General features: G+C 50.7%; 13 protein-coding genes across 13 annotated transcripts, besides 2 other annotated features; 10 read left to right on the forward strand and 3 right to left on the reverse strand.

Annotated features, from left to right (window-relative positions):
- Positions 1–92: 92 nt before the first annotated feature.
- BO97DRAFT_445871 (uncharacterized protein) lies at positions 93–1,529 on the reverse strand (the record flags this gene model as incomplete). Its single annotated transcript, XM_025698596.1, has 3 exons — positions 93–589; positions 652–1,465; positions 1,521–1,529. The coding sequence occupies 3 exons, from the start codon at positions 1,527–1,529 to the stop codon at positions 201–203; spliced, it is 1,212 nt and encodes a 403-aa protein (XP_025547986.1). The 3' UTR covers positions 93–200.
- Positions 1,530–2,022: 493 nt separating this feature from the next.
- Positions 2,023–2,751, forward strand: BO97DRAFT_353213 (uncharacterized protein; the record flags this gene model as incomplete). Its single annotated transcript, XM_025692047.1, has 4 exons — positions 2,023–2,243; positions 2,303–2,402; positions 2,469–2,567; positions 2,626–2,751. Coding segments are annotated over 4 exons (546 nt in total), but the record flags the coding sequence as incomplete, so codon positions are not given.
- A 167-nt stretch (positions 2,752–2,918) lies between these two features.
- On the reverse strand, positions 2,919–4,331 carry BO97DRAFT_375813 (glycoside hydrolase family 27 protein). Its single transcript, XM_025693001.1, has 3 exons — positions 3,724–4,331; positions 3,002–3,667; positions 2,919–2,931 (listed from the first exon to the last, which is right to left on the reverse strand). Exons 1-2 carry the CDS (start codon positions 4,325–4,327, stop codon positions 3,039–3,041), a joined length of 1,233 nt encoding a protein of 410 aa, XP_025547988.1. The 5' UTR covers positions 4,328–4,331; the 3' UTR covers positions 2,919–2,931; positions 3,002–3,038.
- A 661-nt stretch (positions 4,332–4,992) lies between these two features.
- BO97DRAFT_472790 (uncharacterized protein) lies at positions 4,993–5,936 on the forward strand (the record flags this gene model as incomplete). Its single annotated transcript, XM_025700171.1, has 2 exons — positions 4,993–5,081; positions 5,141–5,936. The coding sequence occupies exons 1-2, from the start codon at positions 5,062–5,064 to the stop codon at positions 5,934–5,936; spliced, it is 816 nt and encodes a 271-aa protein (XP_025547989.1). The 5' UTR covers positions 4,993–5,061.
- Positions 5,937–6,381: 445 nt separating this feature from the next.
- Positions 6,382–7,991, forward strand: BO97DRAFT_408090 (uncharacterized protein). The gene has a single exon (XM_025695773.1). It carries the CDS (start codon positions 6,433–6,435, stop codon positions 7,912–7,914), a length of 1,482 nt encoding a protein of 493 aa, XP_025547990.1. The 5' UTR covers positions 6,382–6,432; the 3' UTR covers positions 7,915–7,991.
- A 157-nt stretch (positions 7,992–8,148) lies between these two features.
- On the reverse strand, positions 8,149–8,760 carry BO97DRAFT_408091 (uncharacterized protein). Its single transcript, XM_025695774.1, has one exon. It carries the CDS (start codon positions 8,593–8,595, stop codon positions 8,359–8,361), a length of 237 nt encoding a protein of 78 aa, XP_025547991.1. The 5' UTR covers positions 8,596–8,760; the 3' UTR covers positions 8,149–8,358.
- Positions 8,761–9,174: 414 nt separating this feature from the next.
- BO97DRAFT_375819 (FAD-binding oxidoreductase) lies at positions 9,175–11,319 on the forward strand. The gene is made up of 3 exons (XM_025693002.1): positions 9,175–9,499; positions 9,557–10,476; positions 10,536–11,319. The coding sequence occupies exons 1-3, from the start codon at positions 9,455–9,457 to the stop codon at positions 11,014–11,016; spliced, it is 1,446 nt and encodes a 481-aa protein (XP_025547992.1). The 5' UTR covers positions 9,175–9,454; the 3' UTR covers positions 11,017–11,319.
- A 126-nt stretch (positions 11,320–11,445) lies between these two features.
- On the forward strand, positions 11,446–12,207 carry BO97DRAFT_437296 (enoyl-CoA hydratase/isomerase family protein; the record flags this gene model as incomplete). The annotated part of the gene is made up of 3 exons (XM_025697835.1): positions 11,446–11,586; positions 11,658–11,788; positions 11,847–12,207. The coding sequence occupies 3 exons, from the start codon at positions 11,446–11,448 to the stop codon at positions 12,205–12,207; spliced, it is 633 nt and encodes a 210-aa protein (XP_025547993.1).
- Positions 12,208–12,840: 633 nt separating this feature from the next.
- Positions 12,841–13,966, forward strand: BO97DRAFT_353191 (uncharacterized protein; the record flags this gene model as incomplete). The annotated part of the gene is made up of 2 exons (XM_025692044.1): positions 12,841–12,981; positions 13,043–13,966. 2 exons carry the CDS (start codon positions 12,841–12,843, stop codon positions 13,964–13,966), a joined length of 1,065 nt encoding a protein of 354 aa, XP_025547994.1.
- A 617-nt stretch (positions 13,967–14,583) lies between these two features.
- BO97DRAFT_427940 (uncharacterized protein) lies at positions 14,584–15,051 on the forward strand (the record flags this gene model as incomplete). Its single annotated transcript, XM_025697241.1, has 1 exon — positions 14,584–15,051. The coding sequence occupies one exon, from the start codon at positions 14,584–14,586 to the stop codon at positions 15,049–15,051; it is 468 nt and encodes a 155-aa protein (XP_025547995.1).
- A 1,100-nt stretch (positions 15,052–16,151) lies between these two features.
- Positions 16,152–17,952, forward strand: BO97DRAFT_417311 (uncharacterized protein; the record flags this gene model as incomplete). The annotated part of the gene is made up of 5 exons (XM_025696474.1): positions 16,152–16,187; positions 16,511–16,578; positions 16,746–17,308; positions 17,560–17,722; positions 17,853–17,952. 5 exons carry the CDS (start codon positions 16,152–16,154, stop codon positions 17,950–17,952), a joined length of 930 nt encoding a protein of 309 aa, XP_025547996.1.
- Positions 17,953–18,574: 622 nt separating this feature from the next.
- Positions 18,575–19,761, forward strand: BO97DRAFT_408093 (2EXR domain-containing protein). Its single transcript, XM_025695775.1, has one exon. It carries the CDS (start codon positions 18,591–18,593, stop codon positions 19,581–19,583), a length of 993 nt encoding a protein of 330 aa, XP_025547997.1. The 5' UTR covers positions 18,575–18,590; the 3' UTR covers positions 19,584–19,761.
- A 1,122-nt stretch (positions 19,762–20,883) lies between these two features.
- BO97DRAFT_192929 (CVNH domain-containing protein) lies at positions 20,884–21,697 on the forward strand. The gene is made up of 2 exons (XM_025690482.1): positions 20,884–21,106; positions 21,183–21,697. The coding sequence occupies exons 1-2, from the start codon at positions 20,974–20,976 to the stop codon at positions 21,353–21,355; spliced, it is 306 nt and encodes a 101-aa protein (XP_025547998.1). The 5' UTR covers positions 20,884–20,973; the 3' UTR covers positions 21,356–21,697.
- A 342-nt stretch (positions 21,698–22,039) lies between these two features.
- Positions 22,040–22,221: a sequence feature (Protein overlapping with rRNA (BO97DRAFT_353144, RAL08845.1) was converted to a misc_feature.).
- Positions 22,222–22,248: 27 nt separating this feature from the next.
- Positions 22,249–22,324: a sequence feature (Protein overlapping with rRNA (BO97DRAFT_353144, RAL08845.1) was converted to a misc_feature.).
- Positions 22,325–22,482: the final 158 nt, after the last annotated feature.

Genomic DNA, 22,482 nt, shown 5'->3' on the forward strand with positions numbered 1-22,482 from the left:
ACAACTATTTGATCATTGCTAGGTGAATTTAGGCTAGCTGGCGGGTAAAACGAAGAGAACGCGGGCGAAGTACCGGAGCACTGCCCGGCCACGCTCATAAAAATCGTATATTAGTAAATCGCCAAGCGGTCCACTATTCAGGTTGATTCCACAAATCAAATTGACGCATGTTCGATCGATGCACATATCCATGATTCCGTTTAGTGGGCCCAGATCAGACTCCCCCAGCTTGGATGGTCGTTGCTGGAAACAGCCCCTTCAAAGCCTTCGTGTTCTGCGGCCTTTGTCGTCCAAGGAGCCTTTTCGCCTCTTCTTACCACATACTGATAATATACTAAGTCCCAGATCGGAATCTTACTGCTTACTCCACGGTTTGCGTCGGAAATAGTATCCCACGGTCCGTTCACAAGAACAGCTTCGCAGCGGGACCACGCCGAGTCATACTCGACCGTGGAGTTGAGGTTGTATTGAGCAGCATACTCAGAAGCCTTCAGGAGGAGATTGTGGCCCAGCCCATACAGATCGACCCCTTGGCTTTGTCCGACTCTGGCTCCGTATGCTGCCCACCCGATGGCAGACATCGTATGGCCTATGTAGTACTATGAGTGAGGAACGATGTTCGAGCGTTGATGGAGGAGTCGAGATACTAACCCTGGTCTCGACCTGCCTCCACGGACTGGCCGGTCTCTGGCTTGTATTGCGCGAACAACCCGGCGCAATTATCTTGGATGTACGCATTCATGGCGTAGTTGTAAAGCTGCACATCGTTCAAATAGACCGCAAAGCTAAGCATCGCTTTGATGCTGACCATGCCGTAGTTTGCCTGACCCACCACCGCAGACTGGCGTGCAAATAGCCAGTACAGCTGATTACTGAAGCCAGAGCCACCCTGCCAGCGGGCGCCAGACTCAGTCCAATTGCCCTCCCAGCGCATGATCTCCGCTGCGTTGACAAACAGGTCGCCGTCAAGGCCAACAAGTAAAGACCGATCGATGCCAATGATGTTGGTGAGGTTCGTTCCCCATGCATCGAGGATAGTGGTGCTCCGGTCCCAATGTGATTCGTTCTTAGTGATATACCACATGAGTGCATTCTGCCAGGCCGCGCGCGCGTCATGGGCAAAGGTGGTGTAGTTGCTGGTCAAACCGCGCGAGATCACCGGCTTTGGGCCCTGGATCTTGTAGGTAGCTTGGGAATAGGTATCTGCGCTGAATTGCTCGTACGCGGAGGCCCATGGTTCTTTGCCATTTATGACATTCGTTCGAATCCGCTCAAGGTCTTCGTGGGTATGCCATATTCCAGGGTGAACGAAGTCGCCTGGTCGCTTTTTGAGGTAGCGAGTCGAGTTAACGCCAGAAAAATCCCCGATGTTTGGGACGGGTCCGAAAATACTCGGCACATCTTGAACTATGCATTGGCTGGTTCTTGGGAAGATTATCGTTGCTAACGCGCTGGAAAGTAGTATCTGACAACAACATGATGTGTAAGCGAGTAATGGGGCTTAGAGTGGAAAAGCTTACATTTAACATGGTTACTGCTATTATGCTCAGTAAGGACAAAGTACTATTGCGGGCATAATATCTACTTTACGCTCTCTTCACTGAGTTCAATCGGTCCTTCTACCGGATGAGTTCCGTAGTGACCGATTCTCCTCTGTTTCATTGACGTGCTCGCTCAATCAAATGTCGGAGCGTCTCCCGGTGCTTGTGCCGACTTGGCTTGGTTCATCACAGGCCAAGACCGCATATACCAGCGTGAGCACAACGCAAGTGACTGATTTCTTATTTAGTATCCACTAGGCAGTGACGTTAGTGAATGATTTGCCGGACCTTGAGACTACCTGTCTTCTGATTTGATAGCACATTGATGCTTTACCTCTCCTTGAACACCTCATACTATAATTCCAGCCATCGAAATTTCTATTGATTATGAAGAACCTCAGAATAGCTATCTGTCTCGCGATAGTAACCAATGGCGCCTTCACGATGGCATTCGAGGATTATCTGAGTTAGAACTATCGCAGGAAATTATGTCACTCCGAGATCGACCAGCACCACAACACTCTTTGATTATGTCTCTTCCCGTTCCGATTTGAGTGTCTTAGCAGAAGCATTGCAGGGCATTGGCGGCTTTGTGGAGGCTTTTGACACCGAGCCAACATGGAACTTCACCTTCTTTGCGCCGAACAACGAGGCATTCCAGAATCATACAGGTTCATACTTCAACGCCTTTAGGTCTACGCCGTTTGTCAACCGTCTTGCGAACGTCGATCCGCGAAAGCTAACACTCTAACTTCTCCTAGCAAAGGGAACTGGTGGCTTGGCAACATACTTCTCCATCACTATGTGCCGAATTCCAAGCTAGAGTCGACTAGCTTCAATGCATCGTATCAGCGCTTCCAGGTGAGATCCCATTCATAAAGCGTGACACATCGCGACCAAAACCTGACGTGCGGTTTGCTCTCATAGGCGGCAACGTACCTCTATATAGGCTCCCAGGTACACGATGGTAATATCATTCTCAATAACGTGGCCACGGTTGTGGAGGCAAACATTCCCATCACCAATGTAAGTCGCCTCAACTTCAATGGCAAAGGCATACAGGAGAGCTAATTGATTTGTCCAGGGGGTTGTTCATATCATTGATCGAATCCTCGATCCCTCAGCGCAGGTGTTCGGAAGCGATCTACCCAAGGTTTCCCAAGTCTTTATCCCTGGGAGTTGCTCTAATACGAAACTTGCATATTGTTAATGAGCTGGAGTCATACTGTCGGGTATTACGCAATGGAATCGGCTTTCTCAATGGAAAAAAGTTCTATAAGACTTAATTTCTGAGGTTCCTAGTATGTCGTAGATGGGTATGATAATTATTCGGAATCTTCTCTTGCCATTACGTTGCCCGCGAGAGTCGAGGCCTTGGGACAAATGAGCCCTAGCACGTCAACCGGCGATTACTAGTCAGGTAAACCATGAGACTTCTTGGCAGTGAAAGGTATGCTTACAGAAGCGTATTCTGTTACACTAGCCTATCCTTCAAGCCTAGTTGTCTATTTTGAACACCAGCGTCTGATACGGCGACAGTATCCCAGAGAAGCGCTCAATCTTGCCCAGGCTTCTCTGCGACCATAGCTCCTTCACCTCTCCCGGTCTCGAGATATTCACGCCTAGACTAGCGAAGTCAATGCTTAGATTCTGGGCGTAATTCTTCTCGTTGAAGAGAAGCACAATCAATCCGCTCTCAACCCTCCCGGCCCAGACTTGAGAGGCGCCCTCCCTACTTGCATTCTCAACGTAGTGTACCGCTTGTCCCAAAGGATCTTTATTAACGTCAATGATAGCTTTGTTCGTGAGTATCTGGAGGCTCTCGTTGGACAACTTAGTCAGATCTGCTCCAATTATCAAGGGAGACTTCAGCGCAGCCCAGAAGGCGAAGTGAGTCTGCTGCTGATACAGTGTCATGTTCCCATTCCCGACTTCCAACATATCCATATCTAGCCAGTGACCCTTGAGTTGGTATTGGCTAATCTCACGCATCTTCCGGATGATGCTCAACACGGAACAACTCGCGTAACCGGTATTCAAGCAGTATGCGGTCTTGCAGGGACAGCCCGTTTCGTTCGCGAAGACTGCCGTGATATCGCCAGACATACGATAGGAGTGACCAATTCCTTTTAAAACGACTCAGTACATGACACTGGGAGGTTAGGAGAAACATTGAACATACCTCCACCCCAATGCCAGGGGAACTGATATCCCCATTCGCAAACCGAGTAAAATATGTCCCGGCCGACCAGCTGAAGCGCCCGTTGCATCGCCCCGAACCGCACCTGAGGCGCCTCTGTCGTTGCTTGATAGCCGCCACAATTGTCATACTTCAGGTAATCCACGCCCCAGCTGGCCACTGTCTGCGCGTCGCGCTCCTCGTAGCCCCAACTGCCTGGGCGGAATGCGCAAGTCAGGATTCCACTGTCGCCATATAGTCCGAGCTTCAAACCTTGCGCATGCACCTCGTTAGTCAACGGTGCGATACCGCGCGGAAAGGAAGTGGCATTCGGCTGGAGGTATCCGTCCGCCGTACGATTATAGTCGGCCCATCCATCGTCGAGGAGGATGTAATCGTAGCCTGCGTCTTTCAGCCCGAGACTGGTGAAAAGTCGGATGGTGTCGTTCACCACGGTTTCATTAACGTTGGCTTTGAAGCTGTTCCATGAGTTCCAGCCCATTTGTGGTGTTTGGCCCAGAGAGCTTTGTGTTGCAAAGATTACCTGGGCATGGATACTGGTAATGGTGATAAGGATGAGGTGGATATACTTCGTCAGGAGATGCATCTTGTGGCACTAATGCTATGCATCAGGATAAGAGACATTATGCATGGTGGCATTCCTTTATTCCAAGTGCCGGGCTAGGGCATCCGATCAATACTCCGCTGGGCCGGGGAATGGCCGGAGTGGTCTCCGAAAATCAAATGTTTCGAGTACGAGGTCTGCAGTGATGCTCCACCATATTGGGAATATACTATCTCATAGGTCTACGTTCAGAGTGGTAGACCCATTATGCTCTTTCAAAACCTGACAAAGGTGGTAAGTGTTGCACGTAGTTTGGAATGCTTGTCTGGAGTGGGTGAACATAGTTGATAATCTGTGCATAACCTGATGACTCACCAATGCACTATATACACACTTACCTCTCTCATCAACTTCCCATTCGAGCTTAGCTCAGGCACTATACTACTGCACAATGTGCGACTTGGTGGCTGTGTTACACTTTTTGATCTTGTGCCCATAGTCATTTAGCTGGATTCTGTCTTCATCATCTGCAATTGAGAGGCAGGTCAGCAGTTTCTTCTTCCTTTGCAAGTCACGAGTGTGCTGTCAGCTGACTGGTTAAGTGGCAGCCTGAATGCCTTGGCCTTCCTTCCTTACCTTATCCCCGCTCATTTTCCTCTCCTACTTCTTCTTCTTCTTCTTCTTCTCTTCTTCATTTCACCCACTCACGCTTCTTACTACGGTATCTACTTCATCTGTCCTTTTTTATATTCGACTCCCTGCTCACATCTACCACTATGTTTGCTTGTTACCGACCGTCAAATCGTTGATGAACTCAAGTCTTCTCACTTCGAGTGAGCATAAACTCCCCGCCAGCCCCGCGTCTGTCTGCGCCCAACTGGACCAAGGTGGTGGCGTGCGCTTCGGTTCCCAAACTTTTGCTATCTACTCTTGCGCTCCGCTCCCATCGAGCTGTCAACGGCTCCAGAACGATGTCGCTACATATGCCCGTTTGACCGCTAGCGCTGGAAGGGTGTGCGAAACACTGCCGGTGTTGGTGAATCTGGAGCCGAGCGCACTGGCCCAGCTGGCCTCGCTCCCGGTCCCTTCCTCCCCGCCCGTTGGTGCCATTCCAACTGTCCCCTGGTTCTTGCTGCGCGCCTCGATGTTTGAAAGGCACTGTGTAATCGGTTCGCAGTCTGCCGTCGAGTCACTACTCGTAGTTCTGCAACGGCCTTGGTGTGTTCTGGAGGCCTGCTGCTGCAACAGCGAGACGATCGCAGCCTTGCGAGGTTTCGCGCAATTAGCTGCTCAGGTGGACCCGAGCAGGTACGACGCAGCAGTGCGACTGTTCTCGCACGAGATCTGGGTCAGAGGCTCATCAACTACCGATGGTATTCCTCGTCCAGCTGTTTCCTGCGTGTCCCGTGCTTCCCTGGCGACCGTGCGAACAATCTACGTCGCGTCCACTCTCACGGCCGTGACCTCATACAATCGATTTTGGCTATCGTTGATCTGCAGTTGCGCCGTCTACCTAGAGGTATCTTTTTCCGAGGTAGTCCGACGGATCCGAGACGATCTGTGCGCTGGGGGAACTGCGGGCGCCGCTTTAATTTCTTGGACCTCCCTCTATAGCATGTTGCTCAGACGGATCGGCGATTGCGTCATGTGACCTGCGTATATACGAGTGCGGCCGCCAGGTGGCTGGTCGGGCATCGGTCGTATTTGCGGCACGAGATTCTCGTCTTATCACCAATTATAGCCCTCTAATTCTTGGTAGTAACAGACAATCTTAGAGCAGTGATGCACATTCATGTTACAGTGTACTGACCAACCTAGTGTGGGCTTAGTCTCGTCCATGCGCGGCACATTTGGTTACTAGCGTAGCTCCTGCTGTAGCAATCCAGCGAATGGAAAGTGCAGGATAGTCTGCAGGATGGAGGCTGATTGCTCTGCAGCCAATCATCCCTGTCAGTACTTCTGAGATTGTCGATACACAGAGCAACTCAAGTCGGAAAACTGGAACTTTTACAGCTGTCGAGCGCACTGACCATCCAACCCGCGAGGCTGCGGCGCTGCCACCACTTAAGGGCTCAACAATCCCACCTCCGAATTCCTTCGTCAACCGCACGCACAATGATATTGATGTATGACTTGCCTTGCATTTGATGCCGACTTCTCCGGTGGAATCGTGGCTCCGAGGCCTCGCCTTTGCATTATGCGCGACCGTGGCCGAGGCCAAATATCCCTTCTCATCATCCGCACCCAAGGCCACCCTCACCAATGACACCTCGGTTTCGTTCGATCCGCTCGGCGTGGCAGCCGTCTTGGGCAATCCACGGGCCGGGGCGAGTGCTGCCAAGCTGTATGTTCAGTATGATCGAGATGTGTTTCACTGGCCACACATGACCATGGTCGGGGGCACACTCCCAGCCATGCAGATGTTGGTCGAGCACCTCACCTCCGGCCTTCTCTCCATCCATCCAGCCATCAAGCTGTGCGCCCAGGACACCACAATGATCCCGATTCGGTCCAATGTCTCAAACCAGGTCTTTCGGGAGCTCCCGTTGACACTCAGCAATCTCTGGCTCAACGACCTGATCGCGTTCAAGCCGAGCGACGAATATCCGGGAAATGACTTCATGGTGATTCACATCGATGCCGTTCACGAGTCAGCAGCGGACAAGCGGCGCCGTATGAGGAAAGATCCAGGCCACGGCTGGTGGATGGTCGGGCGACTGTCCCTCTATCTCCTCATTCTTATCAACGGAGCTATGATCCTGGCGGCCATGCTCATCGGCATCCTCGCGGCAGACATCTGGGCGTTCTCCTTATTCTTCCTGTACGGCAGTCACTGGATCGCATCCGCCCTCATCACGTTTGTGCCCATGGTGCAGGTCCATGTGCCGCCGATCGTGAAGAGCGAAAGCCCGCGGTATGCGGCCTACCAACGGCCCGAGGGTGGTACCGTCATCTTTAAAGGGCGCCAGGATACACTGGAAGGGTGGGCGCGATCGACGTGGGAATACAAGCCTACGCCCTTGAAGGCAGCCCTGCACTGGACGTGGATGATCACCGGCGCGCTGGCCGCCTTCGCCTCGGTCGCATGCATGGTCAACATGCACGGCTACCTCCAGCTCGCCTTCCTCGCCGTGCTCGTCTACGCGACCTTAGCGGAAATCATTGCCACCAAGGTCTCCCGCCGACTGCAGATCAAGGCTAAGGGCTACATCCCGTCGGATTTGGTTAAAAGCAACGAAACTCGATCGCAGGGGATCATCTCTGCGACCATCGCGATCCAGCCGGAATGTCGCTTAGAGGGGTTTGATTGGATCCAGATGGGCCTGCTCCCCAGCATGCCCGCTTTCCGTCAGATGCAGGTCACGCTGGCGAGGATCAACAAGCGTCAACGCGAGGAGGAGTCCCGGCTCACTCCCTGCAGTGCGGCGGAGATTGCGGTGCTGCGAGCGGATATGAAAACATGTTACCAAGATTACCAAACAGAGGCGATCAAGGAAGCTGAGGAGGATAAGCGAGACGTCACGGCAAATCTGGCTGCACGTCTGGCCACCGAGATGAGTGATGCTGTGGAGAAATGGATGGAGAAACTTCCACAGGAGAAAGCTGCCACACCCAAGGCCGATCAATGAGATGCCTTTGTCATCACAACTGAACTGGTTCCTATATTTTATCACATGTAGTGCGCATGCGTTCCTGATCTAAGCCGGTGGTTCAACAATTGGGTGGATGGCGGACCAGTCGCTTATCACGTGACTAAAATGTAATCAGTATAGCATTTCCTCCACCTGCAGGGACAGCTTGCAAATTGCATATGTTCTTTGATAGAATTGCCATAAAGGAAACGACATACTTATGAGAACATTTTCCCCCCAATTCCTCTGATAATACACTCGTCTACATATCGAGCGATGGGGCTAGACGCAAGCACAGTGTTGATTGTACCGAAGCAAACAAGGTATCAACTGTGAATATTACAAGATATGTCAAACTTCAATCATCGTTGCAACGCGTGTCCCAATCCCGTCAGAGCACTGCTTCAACTTTTTGCCCATATCAACCAAGATCGCGACGAGCTAGGGCGACTTGACGATCTTAGCGGAAGCGCCGGACGAGCCAACACCACTCTTCTTATTATCCGAGCGTTGTTCGGACGAGTAAGGGAAAGGAAGGGCATCTTTCTCCGCGGAAGAGCCGTAGTAGTAACGGTGGAGGAGCAAGCCCCCAGCAATGACGGCGCAGACGGTGTAGATGGTTCGATTGTTCCGACCGCCGCTGAAGTCTGAGATCAGTGGGAGACGTCGAGGTGCCATAGACTTGTTTTCTTGTTCCTTTCCACCTCACAGCATGACTTACCGGAACACCGGGGGAGTTCCGCCAGCTGTAAATGCTGCCATATTTCAAGTTTGGGGATCTGATAGGAATCTGGTAATGTGGTGAATGTTGACAGATGTTGTGAGAAAATCACGGGCGTGATATCTCGTGCAGTGTTGCACAGGGGGCGGGGTTGAGCGCACATAAATATAATCAACTGGGATCGTATTCAAAAGAGATCACGCGGTTGACACTCGCCACAGTGGATTACCAGGACACGAACCTTGATTACCCCCACATTTGAGGGGTGTCTTTGTACGAAGCTTGGAGACTGACATCATTACAGTCGCAGGAAATTAATTTGCACCCCCCCCCTCTCCCCCAATGTTTGGTTCTAGAGATACCGCCTTCTTGAAGCGCTCACACACCGCCTAAAATATATGGGAAGAAGCTGGCAGAATAGCCATAGGCTAGACTTGATTAGGGGAAGTGCTGAACTCTTTCTGAGGGGGGGGTGCATATTAATTTCCTCCCACTGTAGCCCTGTGCAGGGGGGGTCTGGACCGGATGGCGGTTGAGGGAACCACGGAATGGTCCGCTGGAGAATTGATATGACACTTCTTTTCTGAATGGGGACGGATTGCTGTAGAGACCAGATGCAGATCTCTATCTGAAATAATAACAGATGATAGATCCCTTTCACGCATGCCGATCAGTGCGCCCGGCCGGATCAGATGACCTGCTGCTCTCTCTCTTTGAAGCCACATTCCAGCCACGTCGCGTTGCCATTTAATTGTGACGACTGGGCTGGTTCACCATCTCTCAGCCCCTCGATAGCCCGACGGTCTAGCAAGGAAAATGAAGCTGGGGCCAGTCAGCAACGCCAAGTTGGCCAGTGCATGCGTGAGTTGACATCAATGGCTGTAATATCTGCAATCGCTGACCAGGGGCGAGGGACAGTGCTTGGGTCTGAATCAACTTGTCGGCACGAACCAGACATTCTTTGCGGGGAGTCTGGCATACAACTCCTCTCTGGCATCTTATTTCTCCCAGCAGGAGGCCCAACTCTATCCCAATTGCATTGTGGCTCCCACCACTGTGGACGATGTCTCTACTGCTGTCCATTATCTGACCTCCAACTCCAGGTGCGATTTCGCAATCCGGTCGGGCGGACATATTGTCTTTGCTGGGGCAGCGAACATTAACGATGGGGTGACCATCGATCTGCGCGGCCTCGACACAATTGAAGTCAATGACGATCATTCTACCGTGACGGTCGGAGCTGGAGCCACCTGGGGTGATGTCTATAAGGCTCTCGAACCGATGAACCTCATGGTAGCCGGAGGTCGCGTTGGCCAGGTTGGCGTCGGCGGCTTGACGACTGGAGGAGGCATCTCTTATTTCTCGCCACGCTTTGGCTGGACCTGCGACACTGTAGTCGACTTCGAAGTAGTGCTAGCGAATGGGTCCGTGGTTCATGCAAATGCACAGAACAATCCCGAGCTTCAGATTGCCCTGCGGGGAGGGTCCAACAACTTCGGGGTCGTTACGCGAGTCCAGCTGAAAGCCTTTGAGCAGGGTCCAATATGGGGTGGCTTGACCTTCCACTCATTCGACAACGTTGACCAGCAGCTCCAGGCCACAGCCGATTTCAGCAATGCGGATACCTACGACGATTATGCATCGTTGATTCTTAGCTTCGGCTTCTCCGGTACTCAAGGGCCTGCCCTTCTTACTGCTCTGGAGTACACCAAGCCTGAAGCATACCCATCGGTCTTTCAGTCTTTTACGTCTATACCCTCCGTGTTGAGTACGCTGCGAGTTGCAAACATGTCCGATATAGCGACCGAACAAGGCTCGTTCCAGCCGAATGGCGACCGGTATGCTCCTCTCTATTTATACCACAATCGTCAGCTGACCAAACGAATGATTTGTATAGACAGTTGTGGTTAACCACGACGTTCTACCCCAGTGTCCCCATGCTCAACGCAACCTACCGTTGCTGGAACAACAGTCTAGCGGCCATCAAAGATGTGAATGGGATAACTTGGTCTCTGTCGCTCGAGCCAATCCCGCCATCAATATATGCCCGCCGTAGCGATTCCAACTCGCTTGGACTGTCGGATACATCCGGTTGTCTCGTAGTGGTGTTGTTGAGTGCAAGTTGGTCCGATGAAGCGGATGAAGCCGAAGTGACCAAAGTCGGCCGGGGTCTTTTTGAAGCGATCGAGGACATTGCCCAGCAGCAAAACGCGTCTCATCCCTTCAGATACCTGAACTACGCAGCTCAATGGCAGAATCCGATCGCAAGTTATGGGGATGACAGTGTTGAGCAATTGTGGCGAACTTCTCGGGCGGTCGATCCGGAGGGAGTCTTCCAGCAACAAGTTCCCGGCGGGTTTAAGCTTCCTATCATCTAAAATACTTCAATACAGCACTGATAGTTGGCCACTTGCTGTGATGTGGGAAGCATTGCTTTTTTCAAATAGAGACTGGGGTCGAGACATGGGTCATGTTAATATCGACTTCCCCATGTGGGTTTCGCAACGGAATTAGGTCGGGTAGTTATTGCTAGTCATTCGGTGGGGGCAGTCTTGATTATACTTTGAAGATAACCTGATAATCAGCGTGTCGTTTCCAGTCAAATGCGACCTTAGGTCCTCAGTTGCGATGGACACACGTCACTTGGCTCGATGAGACTTACCGGAAAATAAATAAATTGTACAGTCTGTTGATGTTCTGTCTGTGACCGGTGCACCGACAAGACTCTCTAGATCGAAAAGCAACCTCCAGCCATGGATAATCCTCACTAGTTCAAGAACCCTCCCCCGACATCGTCCCTATCTCATATGGCATTCCCAGACACCGGAATTCTCCCCGCCACCATCAATCGCGAGAAGGAAATGAACTCCCTTCCCGTTAAGGGACATCCTGAGGGCGCACGGCTGTGGCAATGGATGGACGACGAGCCATGCCCACGGGTTGGAATTGTGACGGCGAAAGGCACGAAGGCTTTCTGCTCCGGGGCTGATTTGAAGGAGCAGCAGCTGGCGCCAGACAGCAGGAGATGATAAGGAATCCATACCTTCTGGATGGAGTTATGGGGCTCAGTCTGCGGCGGGGGAAGAATCCTGTGATAGCGGCGGTGAATGGAATCGCCATGGGCGGAGGGTTCGAAGCTGTTCTTAATTGGTAGGGACTGACCCTCTCCACCTCACTGCTCTCACCCTCCTGGCAGCCTTCGATGCAGCGATCTTGTGGTCTCGTCGCCCGAAGCGGAATTCAGTCTCCCAGAGGTACAGCGCGGACTGTACGCTGGCGGTGGGGGTCTGGCCGCCATCGTGTGGACGTGCGGCATGCAAATCGGTAGTGAACTGGCTTTGACCGGGCGACGGGCTTCAGCTGAAGAAAGGAAGAGGCTGGGATGGATCAATGTTATTGCAATGTCCCCCAAGACCGTAGTGCCCGAGGCGATTGAAATGGCCAGAATGATTGCGAGCTACTCGCCGGATGCTGTTATTGCTACCCATCTGGGCCTGCGAGAGTTATCAGAACGCAATGGTATCAGAAACCTTACGGAGCGCACGACGCAGCAATATGGCAGGCGCTGAATGGAAGGAGAGAACTTTCGGATTGGCGTGGAGGCGTTTGCTCGTAAGAAGCGACCCAAGTGGGTGTAATCGAAGCTTTAATCGATTTTCATTCGACACATACAGACAGGCAAAGAAAGTTATTGGAGTGAGTAACAAAGTCACCTAGAAGTGTTAGTTCATTCATATAGCATCTTTACTACAGTTGTTAAGTGAATACTTAAGGGATCAGGTGACCAAGCACTTTCTCCCAATGTGTGTTCACTGGGAATCTCAATGCCTTCCACCAGTAAACATTCATCAAGCCTGCATTGCTACTTCCTTTTGGCTTCTGCCTCTTCCTCGAACATCTCAACTCAAACACATATCTCGCGTTCTCCCAACGACCACTTGCAAATTTACGTGGGTGCCTTCCACTGGCTCGGACTGTCTTCTATGCTGTCAGTTGGTTTATTATGAGTCCCCCATCTCTCTTCTAAGACTTATTGACACTGAGTTCTGATCTTCAGCTGACATTGAGTTGCTTTCCTCTAGCAACGCACCACTCCTCAACCTGCCCACACTTATACTCCATCCGCGAAACCTGTAACCGAAGACCCCTCGCGATCACCACCAAGAGCCCAAGCAGCGAGAATCATGGAGGAGATTCATCCGATGAAAAAAGCAGAGCCTGCAAAAGCTAACACTGCATCGCCGCCACGCACTGAACCCGATGATCCTCAGTCAAGAATCATGATCTCGTACTTAAAAGAGAACGTCCCGGTGTTTCGAGAGCTTTGTGAACTCCGACAGAAGGTAGAGTATCATCAACCAACGATTTCTTAGTATGATGGCGTCTAACTTTGTCTGGCAAAAGGGATGGGAAAACTCAAAAGGCGACCGTTACTTCACGAAGCAGCGCAGCATAGCAGACAAGCCAAGTCTCTCAAGCCGTGAGCATTTCTTTCGTCTGATGAAGGACATAGGCCAGGAGATTCATGACGCCACGGGTGCATTGCGGATAAAAGGGGCACAGCCAGGCAATATTCTCGATATGTGCGCTGCACCGGGGGGTTTTCTTGAGATCACACTGCAGTTGAATCCCGATGCACGGGCTCTAGCTATCAGTCTGCCGAGTACGAAAGGCGGGCATCCGTTCCGCATGTCCATCGACCGGCGCATCGAAACCAAGTATCTGGATCTCACCATGCTCGCTGCCGATATGGGTGTGGTAGAGATCTCAAAAAGCCATCCCGACGCTGCGAACTTCCTGCCGAAGCAATTTGGGCCAGATCAAGTGTTCGATCTTATTCTGTGTGATGGTCAAGTGCTCAGAACGCAGGACAGAGCCGCCTATCGCGAGCAGACGCGAGAGCGACGCAGATTGGTTATTTCCCAGCTAGTACTTGGACTGGAACATCTTCGCCCTGGTGGAACCATGGTCATTCTTCTTCACCATCTCGAAGGTTATGATGTCGTGAAATTGGTGTATGCTTTCAGTCGCTTTTCTTCCATCCGGCTCTACAAACCAACTAAGGGACACACCACGCGCTCTTCATTCTATCTGTTGGCAAGCGACGTACAGAACACCAATTCACAGGCCACCCGTGCGATCAAGGAATGGAAGGACTTCTGGTATACTGCCACGTTTGAGACGGAGGAAATGTATGTGAAGGCACTCACAGACGGTATTGGCGCGGAAGCAATCATCGAGGCGTTCGGTCGTGAACTCATCAAGCTCGGAACAGAGGTTTGGTCGATACAGGCGAAGGCGCTGAAGAGAGCTCCTTTCACCAAGTGATACTGTGGCAAGAAGCTTGATGTCCATGTGCTGAGACACATTTTATCTCGAAATAGTGTAGGCTCCAACAAAGATCTGCATGTGATCAGGAAATAGTTTGACGAGATGAAGATGGAAAGAAAGTTACAATGTGATCCTGTTATCCTAGTATCATTTAACACTCTACCAAGATAGCTCGCGTCTTCCTATCCCATGTATACCAACTATGACAAAAACTCCTTGACGACGCGACTATTCAGCTACTGAGTAGCTAGGCAGATATTGGGGGACTGCAGTCCGGATTTCTGCAATGTAGAGTTTAAAGACTGATGCCAGTTTCAGCGTATATTTGTGCAGGTTTAATTTCCCCTTTTCGTCTTTGAAAGAGTATAGCGACAAATTCCTGGCCTCCGCCATGTACCACAAAGAAAACATAATGGAGGCCGGGTGAAATCGTTTGTTTGTGGAGCGGAGATTTCAATGACACAAGCAATTCTACAATGCTCAAGAAGCTTGGGTCATAAAGGTGATCCAATTGTGATTCTGTGAACCCCTTGACCTATATAGAGAGGTGACTCATGCATTGTTCCCCACCATAGCTCTATTTCTGTGTCACATGTTCCAAATTTGAACGCAAAATGGCGATCGCAAAGCTCATCCCTTTCGTTCAAAAACCTATCGATATCGATAAACCTCCGACTGGGTCGGAGCGTATCACAATCGAGCGGATTCCCAGGGGACATCATAAACTGGGACATTACATCGTCAGAATCCAAGCGCAGGAAAGAGACATCGACCGCTGTCCGTGGGTCTATTACGAAGGCCATCTGATGAGTACCTTTGAGATGGAGCGCAAGAAGAACCCTCATGCGAAGCCCCAGCATGGAGTCATTCATTGCGGCAGGTACTGTCAAATTTACAAGGAGGCATTTCGTTCGGACTCCCAGATGTATGGCCACCGCTTTCCCGGTCTCTTTCAGCTCTATGGCGCCAATGGCGTGGTCACCTTTCATGAGAAATCGGAAGAGATGACTTGTTTCTATAACATGGTGCCGTTTGACCTGCGGTTTCTTCTTCGTCGACGCCGTGAACTGCACCTGGATTGACGCCACAGTACCTTGGGGATGTCGGTAAGTTGGCCTGGCGTAGAGATGGGGTCAATATCTGATTTCTTTCCGAGCGTTCGTAGTCAACTGTCGTTTAGGTCGTCGATTTCCCCTGTCTTGCAATGAAAAGCATAAACTCTTCGCCCTCTCACCTTAATTCAGATAGGCAACCTTAAGAACCGTCGTGGTTTGACCCCATAAAAAGCAAGAATAAGACCAGTTCTTATTCAACTGACCTTCTAACCGAATGGTTTATTTCATCATCCCCTCCTTCCACTCGCCACTTGCCAGTTGATAGCCAACTCCCCAGGCTACGTGAAGTGAGTCCATGGCGGTATTTTCTGAACATCGACTATGCATTGCCTGCGCAAAGAGCAAAGATGTAATTGAAATCATTATGTACAGACAAGACAGTTAATCGTGGTGGGTAACTATGAGGTAGGGCAGTTGCAGCTGCAGGCGATTTCCATCGCAAGTCATACCCTTGGGCGGATAGGGCCGGCCCGTGCTTAGCCGAGGTCGAGTCAGTCCGTCCTTACTGACATTCAAACATACAAGTATAACTAACTGTTGTATATACATTAGCCATTGATTATGCATTGAACCACATCTTAGCTATCCGCACAAGTAATCCAAATTCAACATCCAAGTAATACCTCCACGGGCTTACAATGACATGCAAGGCGGTGCAATTCCAGTCAATAGCGACGGAGCTCTCACGCCCATGTTGAAAGGCCCGAATCGGATCAGCGATCGTCATCGGTCCAAGTATGAGACACCCACTGATCCCCAGGTATACACTCCCGGCAGACCCATAATCTGCTCGAGTAGCCTTTTTCTTCCATTTCTCCAGACCACCCCCGCGGATAATCCAGGCAAGTCGAGGAAAGATACCGAAGGTACAGTATGGCAAGAAAGGAAAGAGCACAGAAGAAACCAGTAGCAGATTCGAAGCCAGAAAGGATTTGCTTGGGAAACCCAAAGCTGTAAGAAGAGAGCAGCGCCTGGTTGGAGCAGAGTTGCGCGGACGGGCACGTCGAGGTTCCAGGTGCATCGGCAATGCGAGTATCGAAACACTCATAGACAGGGTATACTGAGACATGACCACGCCCAGATTGCAGGCTGCGTACCATGAGGTATGTCGAGACTGCCCACTGTAGGACTACAAAGGTGTTGAGTGTCCACTTCACGAACTGTTTCGCTCGAGGTACTCGGCGGAGAGCACAGTCGTAGGGGTGGTATCGAATTGTGTAGCAATACTTCCAGACTGTGATCCAGGCGAGAATGGAGGGCATGGGATACCGTGTCGGGGTCACCGCAAACCGGCCAAAGCCAATGCACCACCAAAGGATGGAGGCAAGACCCTACGCGAGAATCAGCCAGTTATCCTATTCAATCCCTTTGCAGGGGCTGTTTCCATCGCTCCACACAGCCTTATTCTGTCTGCTCCTCATCATAGTGTCTATTGAGACCGTATCTTGTACATTACACATATATCATCCACTGCCATTGCGGAATTAAACGGCTGTAAGTTAGACAGGCACGAGAATTACATAACACCGAAACCCACATATTCACCACCTCTGCTTCACATAGTGTTGCTACACCATAGAATGATTGGGTTGTCCATAAATCTTCTTTTTTCTTCTAACTTCCCCAGTTCAACTAATTAGAACTTCCATCAATCACCATAGCTATCCTCATTCACCGCAACCGTTCCATCTCAACTTAATCGCCCTCATTCATCGCAGCCGCAGTCATCGATCGATCGCATTCAGCTCATCGGTCGCAACCCGCTCCATCCTCTTTCGTCTCCCTGTCTTCGGTACCAAAGCAATCGCATTCTCGCCTTGCCTTCTCCCCCATCATCGTCTTTTTACGAGCTATGGCGACACCGGAGTTTCCTTCTTTCTCGCGCCTTCCTACGAGATCCGCCTCATGATCTGGAAAGCTGCTCTTCCCGACCCGATCGGCGACCCTCTGTTATTCTGGATAGAAACAACCATGTGGACTCCAGGGGGAGGCATGACTGCCTTGGGCGATAACTACATCCAGTCGGGTGACGTATGCTATCCCAAGGTCGACTCTCCGCTCCTACAGGTGAGCAAAGAGGCACGAGAGGTCACCAAAAGATGGATACAACGACAGCCTGGTGGAAACACAGACAACAACACTTTCATCCGTCGATTTCATCATGGACATCACAACCTCTGCTGCCCCGAGGAACAGTCCTCGCCGTTCCTGTCGATAGTGGATGGTATGTATAACTTGACTAAGTTGCGCGACTTGTCACGACGCGTGGCGCTCCCCCGACGGGTGCTCGAAGACCATCCCGAATGGCTGCACGATCTATTCCGCCACTGTTTCGCTGCCTGGTGCTGGGAGCTATTCATTGTCGTCGACGGACCCGTGGAGCCAACACGGACAACCCCAGGCCCTCATCGTCCAGCAGAAGTGGAGATTGGAGATTCTGAAAGATCTGCCCCACGCTTCCTGGGAGCCGTACAGGTGGCAGATTTACCGAGGGTTCTTCGCGGGGAAATGCCTACGAGAATGCAGACAAACTGCTCCGGCATATTACAAGTTGCGAGTTTACATATATTGAGCATAGGCACTGGGATTCTCGGGATCCCGAAGAATTCCAGATTCACTTCGCCCGTATTGTGGGGAAGTGAGAATGACAGGCACGTCTGGATTTGATAGCAGCTTCGGACTACCTTCTATGCTTTGTTGATGTTACGCGAGCTAGCTTAGCTCGACTATTTTAGTATTTAGCCCCATGAGAAACAGTATCTTAATAGGAATGCCGGATATGCATCATGTTACAAGAACAAATACAAGCTGGGTGACCGTGGGTCCAAATTATCAGCACCCGACGAGGAAAATCTCGGTCACAACTAGTTGCAGCTTCCACTGTACCGGACTCGAATACTACACTTTTTGAGTACGTAGGCTGATGACCAAGCAAGCTCCGTTGTCGTCAAACCATGCTCTGTATGCCCGCTCTGAAAAGATTAAATAATCTTTCATCCATATCTAAGATCCAGGACCAGAACTAAGAGTGGTGGACAGACAAGATGTCATGCAAAAGATTCATAAGCTCTGGGTGCGGCGGGCATCGAGACTGTCCCTATGCAAACCCCTAACCACTATATTACATATGGCCATCGCAGCAGCTGCGGCTAGAAAAAGACAGACGCTCAAGTAGCACGCAGCAAGCGCTCTGTGAGATCGATATTATACAATACAATCCAAGGCAGTCTCTTCTTCGAGCTACAACACTCCAGGCTAGTGTTACATTAAACTCGATTAGTACTAAGCATGTCTTATACCCAACACTCCCATTGGCTCTCAACCTTCATCAATAATAATACATACCTGAAATAGGTGATTAGTGACTCACTCCAGGCTGGCACCCAAAGCTTATTACCAGCCCTAACTCCGTTGACGGGCATATAAGTACCTCTCCAGGCTTCTCCCCTTCCCCCGTCCTCCCTTTGTCCTTCTCCCCCCCTCCTACCGAGAATCAGCATATCAAGATGGCCTCACCACCACCACCAACTCCAAAGGCCTACACCCCACCAAGCCCCTACACATACACCGACGAACAATGGAAAGTCCACACCGTCCATCCACCGCGCTACTTTTCCCGCAGTAAACAAGATGGCACATTGCGCCCAACTCGCCCCGCGCCCTGCGTTATGATGGGCAATCCGACTATCGGGCCGAGAACGGCAGCCGAGAAAGCAGAAGAAGCGGACAAAGCACTGTGGGCGAGCTGCGACAGCGTGGAGGAGTACGAGGCGAAGAGGCGGGAGATTGACGCCGCACGAGCACGCGCAGTGGCCGACCAGCCGACCTTCCATCCGTTCCCGCGCCTGCCGTGCGAGTTGCGATATAATATCTGGACGCTGGCGATGGCCGAGCCGACCCGGATCACGATCACCTGTACAGGGTATACGCCTGCTCGACGGCCGCAGGGAGGGAGGTGTGGGACGATATCCCCCGGCCGTCCGAGGATCTATGCTGCCACGGCGTTCATGCCGCCGTTAATGCTGGTCAATCGCGAGACGCACGCCCTGGCATCAAGGCACTACCGGCGTGCCTTTCGGGGCGTGGACGGCGGCGGCGGCGTCCTCGCCAGCTATCCGAGTATTCTTACGATCGAACGGCCCGTGGTGCCCCTACTGCGCATGGAGGATGATGATGTCAGGATGCTCGCGGAGGTTGTGGTGATCGCTTCCCCGGGGTTTGGTGGGACAGTGGGATTCTCCACAGTATTCTCTGAACAACTCAAGAAAATGCTGGGGACGGGATCTATACGTCGGATGGAACTTCGGCTGACCAGTTCTATTCCCTCCAAGCAAGGATCAAAGGTCGACGAGTACTTTGCATCGGTGTTCTCTGAGATCGAGGCGGTGAATGAATGGTGGGTTGCCCCAGAACTGTGTGTGAGGCCCGTGAAAGATAAAGAGGATCCCAGAGATGATTCGGCATTGTCTTCGGATGAAACCGAGAGTGATACTACTTGACAGAAGCATGCTAGGCTTGCTCGAGTATAAGTAAGAGAAGGATGGATGAAGTACTGAAATAGCAGTTAGGTGGAATCGAGATCGTTGTAATCAGCTGACTTGCGTGTCTATGTTATGGGACGCGCAGAGGAATGAGCGGACGCGACACTATATCAGCTATAACCAAGTACGCAGCGTCTTGAGGAGTGCAGAGCTTGCTAAAGACGCGCTTAATGGGCTTGATTTTCGGCTTTTCTTGATGCTTGATCGTCCGTTATTCCTTGAGATCAATCGGGCTTGATTTTTCCACTTCGCGCGGAATTCAGACGACTTTTCGCTAGCTGACCCGCGATTTTTGCTTCATCTAGCCAGTGAAAGAGATTTGTATATCAACGCTAATAGTAATTGGGCATACTGTCCAGCTCGGATTGCGACAGCTAGTACGGGGGGTTACAGAAAGTAAGCTAAAGAATAGCATTCTACTAGTGTCTTCATTGGCGTAGCAGGCCTGCGGATTATTTAAGGCTGCATGCATGATCACGTACAATCACCCAAGGCCAATGGCTGTTATTACTTGTGTACTTTTGTAAGAGTCGTTATACATTGATCTCGGCAGCACTAGTGGCGTCCTGAGCTGACAAAAACTGCAATTACTGATTAAACGGAAAGGGAAAATTAATTTCACCTTTGTATTCTTTGTGTCTGTATTGAACAGAAGTCAATATTTCGGGTCAATCGCAACATCGATCGAAGCGAGCCCGGTGACGTATTTTGATTAGGAGAGGGGTCGTAAACTTAGTATAGTAGGTAGATCCACTAACTTCAAAAGCCACAAGTCAGCTCAGCTCCGATCATATATACGATCATGACTATGCGCAGTATGCCCCAGGTCGCCTTGCACTAGCCCAGTATCCAAGTGAGGTGAGATCTGCAGCAATGTGGGTCATCATCTGTGGGCCCGAGAAGATCGGCAGATCAATCTGTTTACAGAATACAGATATTGCACGTCTGTAACTTGTTTCACCTCCAAGCGGACGCTTGAATAGCCACTCAGACAGCTGCATTGGAGGAGAAGATAACGAGTTCCACATCCGCGAGATCTTCCTCTTATGATGTGGCTGGCTGAAGATCTTGTACTTATGTGATGATTCGCTTCTGACCCTGATGACCCACATGGCTATCTGTGTATGAAAACCCAGCTGACGACATTGACATCATTCTACTCAAAATCCAACTAGGTGGCTAAAGCATTAAGCGATGGGGTATATAAAGCAAGAACCCTTTTCTGCTGGGTTAAGTCTTTGAGCAATCTTTACCACTCATCACGTTTCCACATCTTTTTACTTCCTTTCAAGGCGTCTCTCCCAGAAACGCAACCTATTTGACCTCCGAATCATATTTGGAAACGAAAATGTCATTCGCCGAGTCTTGCACCAATATTCGACTTGAGGACGGACACGTCCTGGTCTGCCATGCACAGAACCGAGAAGGGAACTGGGTCGACGCCAGGCTGGACCTTGACCACTGCATTGGGAATTCAGATGGTACGATATCTCTCGATGACATTTTTTGAACAGAATTCGAGGGGCAGTTCCATTAATCAACCGAGAAACTGTTTAGGCTGGTTCATGTGGGATGGCGTGAACTTCGCGCAGTCGGCGAACAATATTACACTGGAAGGAACTCATCTTACAGCCGACCTCCCGAAGAGAGATGGAGGCTATAGGGAAAGACAGGGTATTAATCTCGGTGATCGAATTGGTAATGTTGATGGTAGACTGGTGTTTAATTAAGCCATAAGATAGGATACGCTATCTAGGTCGAGGGAATTTCGAATGATCTTTCACTCGCACTTTCATCACAATCGCGCTTCCTGATAGATATAGAATGGAGTCCTCATTATAGGGCTCTCTTCCCACTTGTGCAACGGAAGGAATCGGAGAAGGGTTAAGGATCAAGGCAGGAAACGCGGCGAGAACGCCGACGGAGTACCTTGACGCTAGGACGGAGTTCGATTTTGTTTCCACGGTCCATTTTCAACTGATTGTCGGACTTCAAATAGTCCATGGTGTTGTGTCGAGCTTGAAAGTAGAAGTAGATCTCAGGTGGAGAGTAACAATCCTAATGGCGAGCTTGCAGTTGAATTCTGGAAAGCCGTGTATTGGGGATGCTGGGGCATTCGCGGTGGGCCTCAAAGGAGGTGATCGGCCTGATGAATTGAGTCACTGATAGTAGCTACACAAGAGGTTGCTGGGGTGAATATGAAAATGGCCGACATTATATAGGTTCTATCTAAAAAGCAGTCAGGTCCTGGAAGTCTTTTCCATCCAGCATTTGAGAGGATATCCGTATCACAAACACAAAAAAGTTCTTCTTTCCCGTGGATTAGGAGAGCACGGCTCTCTGGGGTTGGCTAGTCAAGCGACAAAATGGCTCATCAGCGCTGCATGACTCGCTAGTTGCGCAAAGTGGAGCGATCATGGATCTCTTCTGCTCGCATTAGCTACAATGCAAGTGGGAAGGAGCTTGTCACGGATCCCGAGAACGCCAGCCGACGCACCTCTTAATGAGGCACGGAGCGTATATTCAGTACTAAAGGATTGGTGACGTAAGAACAAAAAGACATGATCAAAGAAAAACATACAACAGAAGGGATTCGCTGGTGGTCACCCACCCAACTACTAACCTCCCGGCGTGTGGCTTAAGTACGGCTGAGCGGACGGGAAGCCCTGTTTTCCACACCCTGTGGTCGTATGTGCTAAGTATTTTCTTGGAAAATCTTATAACAAACAAAATATATTCTGAGCAGAAAGATTCTTTCATCACGAAGGTATGTAACAAGATGTACCACAAGGTTGGAACTACACTCAGGGATTGAATCGAACATGTCGATATTCGAGATCCGGACACTGATTCACTC

The sequence above is a fragment of the Aspergillus homomorphus genome (genome assembly GCF_003184865.1).
Source record: "Aspergillus homomorphus CBS 101889 unplaced genomic scaffold BO97scaffold_43, whole genome shotgun sequence".
Taxonomy (NCBI): domain Eukaryota; kingdom Fungi; phylum Ascomycota; class Eurotiomycetes; order Eurotiales; family Aspergillaceae; genus Aspergillus; species Aspergillus homomorphus.